The sequence below is a fragment of the Dipodomys merriami genome, unplaced genomic scaffold, assembly GCF_024711535.1.
Source record: "Dipodomys merriami isolate MVZ:Mamm:240054 unplaced genomic scaffold, mDipMer1.0.p SCAF_485, whole genome shotgun sequence".
NCBI classification, from domain to species: domain Eukaryota; kingdom Metazoa; phylum Chordata; class Mammalia; order Rodentia; family Heteromyidae; genus Dipodomys; species Dipodomys merriami.
Window position 1 is genome coordinate 34,662 of NW_027206052.1, and position 13,002 is coordinate 47,663.

Here is a 13,002-nt window from a genome sequence, read left to right on the forward strand (position 1 = left end):
GAAATCCGCCCCCCGGCGGTCTCCTACCAACCCACTGCTATAAGAGTGATGCACGCACTTCTTTCGGGTCTGTGGAGGAAGCCAGGGTCACCCCTCTCCCAACTTCATCCAGAACGATGGAGTCTGAAAAGCACCAAAGATCAGATACAGACTATCCCTCAGACCTAACTGACCGCGCGAGCTCAGTCTGCTCTCATCGGATCCTTGGGAATAAACAAAACGGGCATATCCTGCTCTTCAGAGCCACTGTAGAGATGGAGAAACAGGTTCGGCGGGAGTGTGGTTAACCCAAGGGCACACCGAAGAGACACAACCAGGGGATGGAACAAACAAACCTCAGGTACTGTTAAGTCCCAGGCTCCTTCCGGGACCCCCCCCCCACTCACATCTCAGTTTGAAGACTCGACCTTCTCCGCCCCCCACCCCGGCACCGGCAGAGTGCCCCCGCCCCAAGGACCCGAGTCAGGGGCACGGAATAAAGACCACACAACGGCGCCTGCAAGCCTTTCTTCCCGGCTATCCGAGCGGCCCGCACGCTCGCCGCTCGGGGGGCGGAGAAAGAGGGGCCCCGAGCAGGAAACAAGAGTCCCGCGCGGGGAGCCCCTGGGAGCACGCGGCGCCGGGTCACGTGAGAGGGGAGAGCCGGCGAAGAGCCGCTGCGCGTGCGCACGCACGACGTACGTAAGCACGCACCGAGAGCGCTAAAAGAGGAGAGCTTGAAGCCCCTGGTCACATGTACAGGGTGACAGGAGCGAACTAGGGGGCGGGAAAGAGGACACATCACGTGGAGAGGGCCAGCGCAGGGAGGTCACGTGAGGGGACGGAGGCGGGGCCCCGAGGAGGAGGAGGAGGAGGGGCGCGCGGCTTCCGGCGGCCGGGGGGGGGGGCTAGCGAGCGGAGGGGGGGGGGCCCTGTCCCGGAGGTGGCGGCGGCGCCATCTTGGCGAAGGGGGGATCAGGAAGTGCGGACCGCGGCGGCGGCGGCGGCGGAGCCCGGAGCGGAGGCGGGAGGCTCCCGGCCCGCCGGCCCCGGAGCGGAGCGGAGCGGAGGATGCAGCAGCCGCAGCCGCAGGGGCAGCAGCAGCCGGGGCCGGGGCAGCAGCTGGGGGGCCAGGGGGCGGCGCCGGGGGCCGGGGGCGGCCCAGGTGGGGGCCCGGGGCCGGGGCCCTGCCTGAGGCGGGAGCTCAAGCTGCTCGAGTCCATCTTCCACCGCGGCCACGAGCGCTTCCGCATTGCCAGCGCCTGCCTCGACGAGCTAAGCTGCGAGTTCCTGCTGGCTGGAGCCGGAGGGGCCGGGGCGGGGGCCGCACCCGGACCGCATCTCCCCCCACGGGGGTCGGTGCCTGGAGATCCCGTCCGCATCCACTGCAACATCACGGTGAGGACCCTCTCGCGTGCGCCCCTGGGGAGGGGGGGGGCCTTGTCACGGACTCGGGACCAAACCATACAGCCTTTGGCTCTCGAAGGACCTGAAGAGGCCGAAGCCCCTCTTGGGGTTCGGCGCCTTCTCTCTAGGTTACACTTGTTTGTGCAGCTTGAGGTTCTTCCGAGCACTCAAAATTCTCCCCTGTTGACCCCAGATAACGAGGGACACCCCGACATATGGTCTCTTAATTAACCCCCTTCCACAGACCCACCACATGTCCCAGGGTTGATGATTTTAGTTCCTTTTGACTGCCCCGCCACAACTTTGCCATGCTACTTGGGAATGTCCCTTTCTCTCCCCTCCTCGCCCCCCCTCTAATTACAAGGTTCCAGGCCTCTGCCCTAACCCCAGCTGGAAGGACCTGGCCTGGAACTGCACATTTCTGCCATGACCCCTTCTTAGTAGTTCCTTTGACTTACCACCTGTGGGTTCCCTGCCTATGTATCCCTCCTGAAGCCCCTCTTGACTCTGAATCTTTAAGTGATAGTTTGCAGTTCATTGGTTCCTCTTCTTTCCCTCGTTAAGGTTCTTTTATTCTGGTGTAACCTCTAACTCTCCTCTTTATGCCTCAGCTGGTAACAGATCTGCCACTCCCCTCACTGTTCCCAGTGGATATGTCCAATCGCCCTAGGTTGCTGCTTTTCCTGGTAGTGATAGTAATGTAATGTGCCTAGGCCACCCTTTTTATTCTGTGCAGTACAACAGTTTCATTTCTCCCCAGTGGACATCATTCCATCCTAAGTGTACTAGACTAGCAAAGAGACCTTCCATATGTCCTGCCTTATTCTACTTCAGATGTGTCCTGAGGAGGTTTGGGTGTTTGTGTATTTGGGATTGCCTGCCTCTGTATTTCTACGGCACTAGGATTAGTTGATAGTTCTTGCTGTGGTGATCTCCTCCTTGTGTGGCAGGTAGTTAATGAGCAATACCTTTACCCAAGCAGGCAGACTAGGGAGGAAAGAAGACTTGTGAATTCTGTGTTACTTGGAGGCCTGAATTCAATTTATGTGGTATTTTCTATCTCTTTTCTTCAGTTAGGCCAAATCATGGTTTGGTGAGATAAATGTGTTTGGTGTGGTTAGTACTCCACCAAACTCTCGTGTTCCATTTCTCTCTCCCATTTTTCTCTCCTTCCCTCTGGTTACCATTGAAAGACCAGGAGTTGGCTTAGTTAGGTGAAGATTTGAATATCATTGATCATTTTTTTTCCTACCAGCACTGAGGATTATTGGCAGTGGTAAGAACCCCAGTAGGAGTTGGGTAGGTTTCCTTGGCATGTGTAGAAAAAAATCAAGATTTAATTTTGTTTCTCAATTAAGCTTCTAATTCTTCAAGGAGAGGTTTGCTTCATCCATCTACCCCTGTTTAGTTCTCAGGGACCATCAACTGTTTTTGTCTTTGTCAGAAAGTTAATAGGAAGTAGGGGTGAGGGGAGTCCTCAGAAGTCCCTGAGGCCCTATAAAGGAATCTCTCAGTCTGAACCTGCCTCCTTGATTTGGGTAGGGGGAGCCTTGTCAGGCTGCATTTGGCACTCTGGCTCAGGAATGCTGGGAATGTCAGCAGCGTAGGCTCCTTTCTCCCACCCTGCCATGCACAGTCCTCTAACCCACGCCTGGACTGTGAAGGTTGCAACCTCCCAAGAGAGAAGTGAGGAGAATTGGTCTTAGAGGTACTCTGTTGCTAGTGGGATGGAGAGGTTCTTCCTGACATCCTTTTACTCTTAGCTTCTAGAGGTATAATTTTTGTTCTTCCTCCCCTAGTAAGCTACAGTCTGCTTTGTCACACCACTCTCCCCGCACATTCCAGAGTTTGGAAAGCAGAAGGATTGGAGTACTCTCACCTGGGTGTGAGGAAAACTTCAGGTGTAGGATTCTTGAGTGGTAGGAGAGTAGATAGGAATCCCCTTGTTATTTATCAAGTTTAGCTGTGTTACTTTCCCTGGTCTTTACTCTGTAGGAAAGAAAAAAAGGGTCTCGGTTGCCTCTTGGAAAAGATCCTCCCCAGGGCCTGTTTTTTTTTTCTTCAGTCTAGGTTTTGTTGGGAGTTGCTTGGTTAGACACTGATCTGCTGCGCTGGGCTTAGGAGTGTGTAGGCATGGGAATGGGAAAGTAGAGGGGCTACAAGTCTTGGGAGGAAGAGGGCAAGCAAAAATCTGACCTTTCTCAGAGTCACTCATTGTGTCTGCTCTCCCTTATTCTTTCCCCTCAGGAATCCTACCCTGCTGTGCCCCCCATCTGGTCCGTGGAGTCTGATGACCCAAACTTGGCTGCTGTCTTGGAGAGGCTGGTGGACATAAAGAAAGGGAATACTTTGGTGAGGAGACCATGGGATAGGAGCACATGAATGAGGCTCATGTCACAAAGGTACCCTGTGAGAGGAAACCAGATCTGGAATGTGGGTGGTACCCCAGGCTATAAACATCTTGGGGCAAATTTCTTCAGACTTGCTTACTGAAGCCAGGACAGATTCCTTTAGTTCCTAGGGTTGTTCAACCAAGAGATCCAATCCCACAGCCACATGGTTTAGAGAACTAGGTACCAATTTGGGATTTGAGCTAATAACTCACCTGTGCAGCTGTCGAGATTGGAATGGGAAAGGAGTATTTGACGTCTCTGGTCCCTACTTCAGCTCTTGCAGCATCTGAAGAGGATCATCTCTGACCTGTGTAAACTCTACAACCTCCCTCAGCATCCTGATGTGGAGATGCTGGATCAGCCCTTGCCAGCAGAACAGGTGAGCAACTGAGGAGTTTGAAGCCCATGGAGTTTGTCCCATGGACATACTCAATAAATGCTTGATAATTGAGATGAATCTGTAGTTGTTTCTCCCTACCCTACCTACTCCCCAAAACACATGTGACTCTCAGCCTCTTCTCCAGATGGGAATCTAGCTAGATAGGGCAATACCAGCTTCACCTCCTATCAAAACCCCACTCTTGGACAGTATCCTTCAGGCTGAGGGCAGGGGAGGTTTTACCATTTTCTCAGCAGTAGCAGTTGGTGGCCACTGGGGACCCAGGCTCCCTGTTTAGAAACAAGAATGCAATGTCAGTTCAGAGAAGATCAAATAAAGGAATAGTTCTTTGGAAAGTTAAGCTAGGATTTGTGAGGTAGATGACTAGGGCAGTCAGTTTTCCTCTCTTGTATTTTTGGAATATGGTAGAATAATGGGCTGGTTAAAAGTTATTCCCTGGGCTCTTGCTTCTATTTAGATCTGGCTGGTGGAAAGACTAGTAGCTTTATGGGCAAGTGTGCAACTCCCAGACCCCAGAGGCCCAGAGGAGTAGGTCAGAGGCTGCATTCTAGCAAACTACTGGGGTTCTGATCTCTATCTTCTCCCCCTTCCCCCACTGCAGTGCACACAGGAAGAAGTGTCTTCAGAAGATGAAGATGAGGAGATGCCTGAGGTAGGCTCGCCATTTAAGGTGGCATAGGCAAGAAGCTTTTGTCAACAGCATTGATTATCCACTGTAAACGGAGTTCCAGTCTGGATAAAAGTATCACAGTAATAAAGACAGGTTTACTGACGTAGAAGAATAGCCAGTGTAGTTAAGGAGATAGGCACCTCTATCCAGCCGTTGAAAGCATTTCATTGCACATCTGTTAAAACCAAGTAAATATTTGACAAGCTTAATCCCAGATGGCTTTGAAATCAGACAGACCTGAATTTGCATCCTGGATATCTTAATTGGGGAGTTCTACTTACATATCTCACTAAATTGCATGTTTCTTAGGTGTGAGATAGGATAGTTGCCTTGAAGATTAAATGAAGCATTTACATAAAATGCTTCAAAACAGTACATGATAAGTGCTGACATTTTATCTCATATTTTCTGCTTAAAAACTCGTGTTTTTTCAGACTATAACAATGGTTAAGAATCAGAAAGAGGTCGATTTAAGTTTTAGCTCTGCTAACAAATACTCTTATGACTTCGGGTGTGACAGTTAACCTCAATAGGCCTCTGCTTTCTCATTTGTCAAATAGAGATAGTGATAGAATAATAAAGCAGTTGTGAGAATGAAAGAACTTTGTGTGTGTAGAGCCTGACATTGTAAACATTGAGTAGATGATGGTTGCTGGTGTAATAGGAAGTTAGGATATTTAGCCAAACTGAGAGTCGCTGATCATTTTGTTTCCTAGCATCAGATTAATGTCCCAGCCTCTGTAACTTTGAAAAGATGTTAAGACTGACATAGATGCTAGTGAGGCATGGAACTTGCTCCATCCGGTGTTCAGCCCTCTGCACCACACCCTCAAACATCTGACTAAGGGGTAAATCCTAAAGATCATTGCCTCCTCTCCCTGTGCACAGAGAACTGCTGGTTAAGTAGAGCAGGGTGAAGAAGTCATTAATTTTAGCTAGGTGCTAGTAGCTCATGCCTGTAATCCTACGTGAGACCTGAGGATCACAGTTCAAAGCCAGCCTGGGCAGGAAAGTCCATGAGACTTTTATCTCCAATTAACCACCAGAAAACCGAAAGTGACTTTGAACTGTGGCTCAAAGTGGTAAAGCGCTAGCCTGAGTACAGAAGTTCAGGAACATTGCCGAAGCCCTGAGTTCAGGCCCCACGACCAACAAAAAATGTCACTAATTTTATTCTTAACCCCTACCATCTCCCATGCAGTACCTCCTTTCTCATTTCAGTCTTGGCTCAGTGGTACTTCTGTATAGCTGATTCAGGCTCTGAATTTATTGGAAAAAGAAGAGATTTATAATCTCATTTTTCCTTTAGACCTGGGGGCCTCAGGACTCCTGGATGCAGTAGTTTCACTTGGTGAAACATGAACTAGTCACATGGTCAAATCAAAGTCATTCTGTTAAAACTAGGGTGGAGTTTCTACCACCAAGGGACAATTTTTGAGGGACAGTTGGAGTGGAGTGGTCATGGGGAACATAGGTCCTTACTAGCTCTACTGTGGCTTGAAAACTGAAAAGGGGAAGAAAAGAATGCTTTGGTTTTTAGACGATGGAAGAAATGGGACTGGGGAGTATTCCAGAACTGGGAACAGTGTTGTGTTGATAAGACTGCTACATGGAAGGCTTGGAGGTGTGGCCCAGTTGGTAGCTTGCCAGCCAGTGAGCAAAACATCAGGTACCAAGTTCTAGTCCTAGTCTTACCACAACAACAAAAAGACTGCTACATGGACTGCTGTTTCAGGCCTGATGATACTGGTACTGATGCCTATGTTGGTAACTTTCTCCTCTCTCCACTCACCTACCCTATCCTAGGACACAGAAGACCTAGATCACTATGAAATGAAAGAGGAAGAGCCAGCTGAGGGCAAGAAATCTGAAGATGATGGCATCGGAAAAGAAAACTTGGCCATTCTAGAGAAAATTAAAAAGAACCAGAGGCAAGATTACTTAAATGTACGTGCCTTACAGAAAGAAGCTGGATGAAGGGTTGGTGGGTGCAGACTGGGAAGAGATAAGACCATCAATGTCAGTATGAGGAGCTAGCTCCTTTTTTGGATGTGTCTCATCCTTCCCTACATCCTGGGCAAGCTGCCAGACTTGCCTCTAAGGTCCAGCATGTATGTTTCCAGACCATATGACAAATGTTCTGTGAACCCTCCTTTGCAGGGTGCAGTGTCTGGCTCGGTGCAGGCCACTGACAGGCTGATGAAGGAGCTCAGGGATATATACCGATCACAGAGTTTCAAAGGCGGTATGTTTGCCCCCAGAGTGGGGCCCACACGGCAGTATTTCGTAAACACAATGATCATGGCAAGGACCTCAAAAGGTCTTGGGCTATGTGAATGCTCATGAATTTTATGAACCAAGAATGCAACCCCTCAAGCCAGTGGCACAGATTGTATGCATGTCCATCTGGGGCAAACCTGGGGTCTTTGTTTTCTCTCAGGGAGAAGGATCTGCATATGGGGCCCTTTTCCATTTTGACCATCCTACTAATTCATCTCTCCTTCCAGGAAACTATGCAGTCGAACTAGTGAATGATAGTCTATATGATTGGAATGTCAAACTCCTCAAGTGAGTGGGGACTCTGGGATGAAAAAGGAGGTTGGGGAGCATGTGAGTGGAGTATCTGTTGGGATCTCCCAGGCAGTCCTATCAAGCATGTTGACTGCAGGATCCTAGAAGTGGGTTTGGGCAGTGGAAACCTTGGGAGGCTCCTGAGCTCTGACCAGGAGACTGAGCCAGACTCCTCCCATAGAGTTGACCAGGACAGCGCTTTGCACAATGATCTCCAGATCCTCAAAGAGAAGGAAGGGGCCGACTTCATCCTACTTAACTTCTCCTTTAAAGTAAGACTTTCCATTCCCATCTCTTCCTCCCTGACTTAGGCTTCCCTGTCTGTCCTGCAAGGACACTGGCCTCTATTCCCTGACTGCTGTCTTCCCCCGCCCCCCCCCTCTCTCTCTCAGGATAACTTTCCTTTTGACCCACCATTCGTCAGGGTTGTGTCTCCAGTCCTCTCTGGAGGGTGAGTGGCTGGGTGAGGGTGACTCCTAAGGCAGAGGGTAAAGAAGGGACATAGCTCTAACCAGGTACATCTAACTGGTCTTTCTTCTGCAGATATGTTCTTGGCGGAGGTGCCATCTGCATGGAACTTCTCACCAAGCAGGTGAGCCTGTCTCACACTGTTGACTGGCCTGGCCTGGGTGGGCTGGGCAGAACTTCACCCGACCTATGGTGTTGTTATTACAAGGATAATGTGGCTCTTTCAGCCAGTCATGGCCTGTACTCACTGACCTAGACAGGTGGCTGTACTGGGGGTGAAGGGCAGGGACCCTTTGATAGAAGCAGCTGCTTTCCTTGAGAAACAGCAGGTGGTGTCTCTGGAAGATGTGTCTTGACTTGCTTGTTTTGTCCCTCCCATGCCTCAGGGCTGGAGCAGTGCCTACTCCATAGAGTCAGTGATCATGCAGATCAGCGCCACACTGGTGAAGGGGAAAGCACGGGTGCAGTTTGGAGCCAACAAAGTAAGGGGCTTGGGCCTGCACTTGGAGGGGGTGCTAGAGCCAAGTACAGTTTGGATCACTGGCAAACCAAGGCTGCCTTTGAGGCACCAAGAGAATAAGATCTCTGGGCTGGTGGCATTGGAGGAAAGGGCCTGGGGAGGCAGTAGTGGGAAGAGCAGGACATTGGCCTGAGGGTCACCATCAGACTTTTGGCATTTCTAGACTTTTCCGCAGGTCTGAATTGGGAAGGCTACAGCACTGTCACTAGGGGACTTCGAAGGCCAGGGTACTTAAGTGTTATACCAGAGTGCAGTGCTGGGGTGCTGGGACACCTGGGTCCCTAGGTGTAAGATTGTGCAAGGTGAGGGGCAGTAAGGCCGCTGCTGGCCATGGCTTGATCTGGTGGTTTCCTCTTCCCAGTCTCAATACAGTCTGACAAGAGCACAGCAGTCCTACAAGTCCTTGGTGCAGATCCACGAAAAAAACGGTGAGGCTGGAGCCAGGCCCCCAAGCGAGCCGGACACTTGCCAGGCCCAGGTTTTCACTTCAGCCAAATAGCAAGAACCCTTTTTTGGTTTCTGAGCCATAGCACCCATTAACCCAGCACCTACCTGCTCACTGTCCAGAGAAGGCCTGAAGGTGGCTAACACCACTCTTCTAGAGAAGCACCAGTGGTGGTTTCATGGGTAGCTTGCTGCTTCCCTCTGCCTACCACCCTGTAAAAAGCTCATCTAGCTCTTCTGTCACTTCAGGTTGGGCTCCTCATTCTCCCTCTCCTTATAACCTCCAGGTAGGCAGCCTCCTGTTGGACAGCCTTCCTAGGATCTTGCCTGGAACAATAGGTGTCCTTGAGGATTGGAGTTGGGTGGGGGTACATTGGTTTGCCCTCACTATATGTTGTTTTCTTGCAGGCTGGTACACACCCCCAAAGGAAGACGGCTAACTCTGGAGTGTCATCCCTTCCCTCCTTCCCCAGGCACCACTGGACCAATTACCTTTGAATGCTGTATTTGGATCTCACGCTGCCTCTGTGGTTCCCTCCCTCATTTTTCCTGGACGTGATAGCTCTGCCTATTGCAGGACAATGATGGCTATTCTAAACGCTAAGGAAAAAACAAACAAAAACAAAACACAGAACTGTTTCAAGTACTCAAGACTGACTACAGACCAACCAACCACCTTGCTGGAACCCTTGCTAGCAGGCATTCTTATAAAGAAACTCTTGAGCCTCCTTATATTGCTGGGAACTCAGCTGTGCTCCAGACTAGAGCCTCCTTACCTATGCTATGGATTTTTAATTTATTTTCTCTTATTTCATGTACACTGCTTTTTTTGGTTACAGTGTATGATGGATGTGTATGAAAAAATGTATCTTTGGGAAAACAATTACAGTTTGTTAATTTGAAGATGCTGGTCTTGACTCATCTTTATTTTTATTCCCACATTCCACCCCACCCCCATCCCCTGACTGTTTGGGAGGTGGGGGGAAGAGAACCAGGTGCTTTGGTAGAGATGAGAGGCTGCTTTGCTACCAGCACAAGAGATGCAGAACAGAAGCACCTGCCTAGTCCACTCTAGATTTCTCCTGGCCTGTGGAGCATCCAGCACCTGTGCCCCTTGGAACGCGGAGCCTGGCCTGATGAACTAGTGTAGCAGCTGAAATAGTTTTGATGGCTAGGGACTATTTTTCACTTCTAGTATGTTTTCAAATTTCTAGGAAAAAAATGAGGCAAAAGAGGCCACTCTATTCTAAATAAGCAGGGATGGGACAAAGTGGCCCAAGAGTTCATGTGGTGTCTAGTCACAGCTACAGAAGAGCTACAACTTCAGTTCAACTTCAGTTCACTGGCTATTCTCCTTCTTGAAAAGTGGCTCCTGACTAGCATGGGATGGTTGTGTGCAGTTCACCTTCCTGTTGGTTGCTTCATTTGATTTTGTAAGAAGACGGGCATGGCCCTGAAGTAAACTGTCTGATTTGGAGAACTGTGGATTCTTTCATGCCATTCCCCTTTGTTGAATCCTACTGGAAATGGTTAGCTCTAAGGGGTGGTTCTGTGCACTTGTGTACTCTCCCCAGCCTTGTGGAACTCCTAGGAAGCGAAAGTGAGGTGGGGAGAGTATATACTAAGTTGGAACTGTTGGTGCTGTTATGTGTACCTGCTTTATGAAAGTGTGGGTGTGGCTTTGCATATGGCAGGTGCTGCCTACATCTCATCAGCTTGCTTTGTGCTAAGATTCTTAGGACTGCCTATGAGTAAAAGATTGAAACAGCAGCACCAAGAAGTGAAGGATCAAATCTTAGAAAAAACCTAGATATGAGACCGCTGACTGGGAATGTATAGAAGGCCAGAAAAGTTCTGTAGTGGTTTTGAGGCACAATTTGAACCTGGTCATCTTCCCTGTTCTCTTTCATTTGAGGGACTTTCACATGTCTTGCTGCTTTAGGTGGATAGAGAGTTTTAACAGTCCTACACAATGCTGCTCCAACTCTGTCCTCACCCACCTGATTAGGGGTGCTAATACATGCTGAGGCTGAAATAAAGAGGGGTCACAAGGGCAAAATTCATTCCATAGAGCCGAAATCTGGTTTCCATAGCCTCTGCAGCTTCTTCTGAACTTAATCACCAGCCCTGGCTGGAATGTAGATTGTGTTTTTAGTAACGTGTACTGTGAGCTGTCCTCTGTATAATGTATTTTGTAATGTATTTTTCTCATCTACCAAAGGATGAAACAAATAAAATTATTTAAATAGTTTGGCTCTAATAAATTTATTTAAAGAAACAGTGGATTGATGCTCACTTGACATAAAAGAAAAACCTACCTGCTGTGAATTGTGACACCAACCTAAGAGAATCCTCCATTTTTCAAACCTAACACTCCCTTCTATGACTTTAAGCTCAGGATTTTTACAAAGTTACAACGCACAAGAAACAAGGCTCTGTCAGAGATTTTCTCTAATAAACAGAAACAAAATGCTTTATATCTTAAGTATCTAAATAGAGCAAGGTTTGCATGGCCCAGAGCCCGCAAACTGGGAGCAAAGTGAGCATTTCAGGGCTTCTCAATCTCGCTGCAGCAGTTGCTTTTTTTTTTTTTTTTCTGCCAGTGCTGGGGCTAGAACTCGGCCTGGTAGTGGTCCCTGAGCCTCTGTACTCAATGCTAGCACACTGCCACTTGAGTCACAGTACCACTTGCAGCTTTTTCTGAGTAGTTTATTGTGAACCATAATCCCAGCCTCATGAGTAGCTAGGAGCCACCTGCATGAGCCACCAGCACCTGGCTATGCAGCAGTTTTTGAGGGCTGGGTAGTGGTCCAATGTATCAATCACCCCATATGTGAAACATGCCAACATTAATTAGCTCACTAGCTAAATGGCCTCTTTCTACCTGATACTACATGAAACAACCCCAGGAAAACCAGGCAGGGAGGTTCTTCCATTCTCTAGAATCTTAGTGCATTTTGTCTTGCTCTTGGATATAAACAAAAAAGATCAGAAAAATGCGCTGGCTGCTTTAGGCTTTCAACCTAATGGAAGTTTCTCAGGTTTGGTTCAAATTTTCTTGCCAAATCTGGGAACTGAAGAAACACAAAAATGAGACTATCCTTTCTGAGAGGCGATTTGGAAGTAAAAGCAAAATGGAAATCCTATCAATGATGGGCACTGATGGGCACACTGGCATTTTCTTTTTCAGCCAAAACTAAGAGTACAGAACACTCCTCCAGGGCAGGGTAGGCAGACATGAGAGGTAATGTGTTTGGTGTAGCCTCTTATTTAAGCTCTTCAAACTTCAGGATGTGCACCTGAAAGAAAAGAAAAAGTCTCAGTAGAAAGGATGATCACCTTGAGCCACTATCTCAATGTGTTGGATAACTCCCGTTTGTATCATTGAAGAGGATGCCAAGGAAACCCACAAAATCCAGGCTCAGGCAAGTGGTCACTGTCCAAACCCCAAGGGTGGAAATAGGTAAGGGGCAGTTACCTCTGAGTTCAAAGCACCAGTGATTTTCCCTTTGAGGATTTGATAAACACCCAGATGTAAAGGGAAAATGTCTGCAAAACAAAACAACAGAACCTCAATGGCACATGGTGTGGTTGAGGGAAGCAAGAGGTGGGGACCACAGGGAAAGTACTCTGGCTATAGAACACTTCCTCAACAAGTCATTGCTAGTTCCTGCTAATTCCCTGCTGCCAAGATAAAAAGATGGTAAGAGCTGAAAAGGTGGGAAGGAGGGGTGGCAAAGAGTTTATATAAAAGGAGGCAGCATTATTATTGTTGTTAAAATAATTACAGGGATCTGGGTTTTATGTTTGCTAATGGGAAAATCTACTGGGGACAGAAAATGGTTTTCACTCAGCTCAGAGCTTCAACTGGAGATGTGAAGATTTAAAAGCAGAGTTTCACCAGGTGCCAAGTGGCTCATGCTTGTGATCCTACCTACTCAAGAGGCTGAGATATGAGGATCATGGTTCAAAGCCAGCCTGGGCAGGTAAGTCTATGAAACTCTTATCTCCAATTAACCACCAAAAACACCAGAAGTAGAGCTGTGGCTTGAGTGATAGAGTGCATGCCTTGAGCAAAAAAGCTCAGGAACAGTGCCTAGGCTCTTGTGTTCAAGCCCTAAGAATGGAAGGTGAGCCCATGCATGCACAT

At 48.5% G+C, this 13,002-nt stretch overlaps 2 protein-coding genes across 4 annotated transcripts in view; one reads left to right on the forward strand and one right to left on the reverse strand.

Annotated features, from left to right (window-relative positions):
• The first annotated feature begins 943 nt into the window (after positions 1-943).
• LOC138809100 (ubiquitin-conjugating enzyme E2 Q1) lies at positions 944-9,755 on the forward strand. 2 transcript variants are annotated; one of them, XM_069995474.1, is made up of 13 exons: positions 957-1,377; positions 3,634-3,738; positions 4,054-4,158; positions 4,781-4,831; positions 6,656-6,796; positions 7,010-7,094; positions 7,357-7,417; positions 7,602-7,692; positions 7,813-7,871; positions 7,964-8,012; positions 8,275-8,370; positions 8,770-8,836; positions 9,261-9,755. In XM_069995474.1, exons 1-13 carry the CDS (start codon positions 1,051-1,053, stop codon positions 9,290-9,292), a joined length of 1,269 nt encoding a protein of 422 aa, XP_069851575.1. In that variant the 5' UTR covers positions 957-1,050; the 3' UTR covers positions 9,293-9,755. The 2 variants fall into 2 exon arrangements, with proteins under 2 accessions (XP_069851576.1, XP_069851575.1); XM_069995475.1 differs by lacking the exon at positions 8,770-8,836 and having other exon boundaries at positions 944-1,377.
• A 1,348-nt stretch (positions 9,756-11,103) lies between these two features.
• Positions 11,104-13,002, reverse strand: part of LOC138809102 (tudor domain-containing protein 10-like) — a 32,939-nt gene continuing 31,040 nt past the window's right edge. For both annotated transcript variants that reach the window (XM_069995478.1, XM_069995476.1), the window contains exons 12-13: positions 12,331-12,401; positions 11,104-12,151 (exon numbers count right to left, since the gene is read on the reverse strand). In XM_069995478.1, coding sequence (XP_069851579.1) covers positions 12,119-12,151; positions 12,331-12,401 — 104 coding nt within the window. In that variant the 3' untranslated portion in view covers positions 11,104-12,118. The remainder of the gene's footprint in view (positions 12,152-12,330; positions 12,402-13,002) is intronic.

Coding starts and splice junctions, on each gene's coding strand:
- LOC138809100 (XM_069995474.1), top strand. CDS start 1,051: ATGCAGCAGCCGCAGCCGCAGGGGCAGCAGCAGCCGGGGCCGGGGCAG. Junction 7,418..7,601: donor TGGAATGTCAAACTCCTCAA/GTGAGTGGGGAC, acceptor CTCCTCCCATAG/AGTTGACCAGGACAGCGCTT. Junction 8,013..8,274: donor TGGAACTTCTCACCAAGCAG/GTGAGCCTGTCT, acceptor CCCATGCCTCAG/GGCTGGAGCAGTGCCTACTC.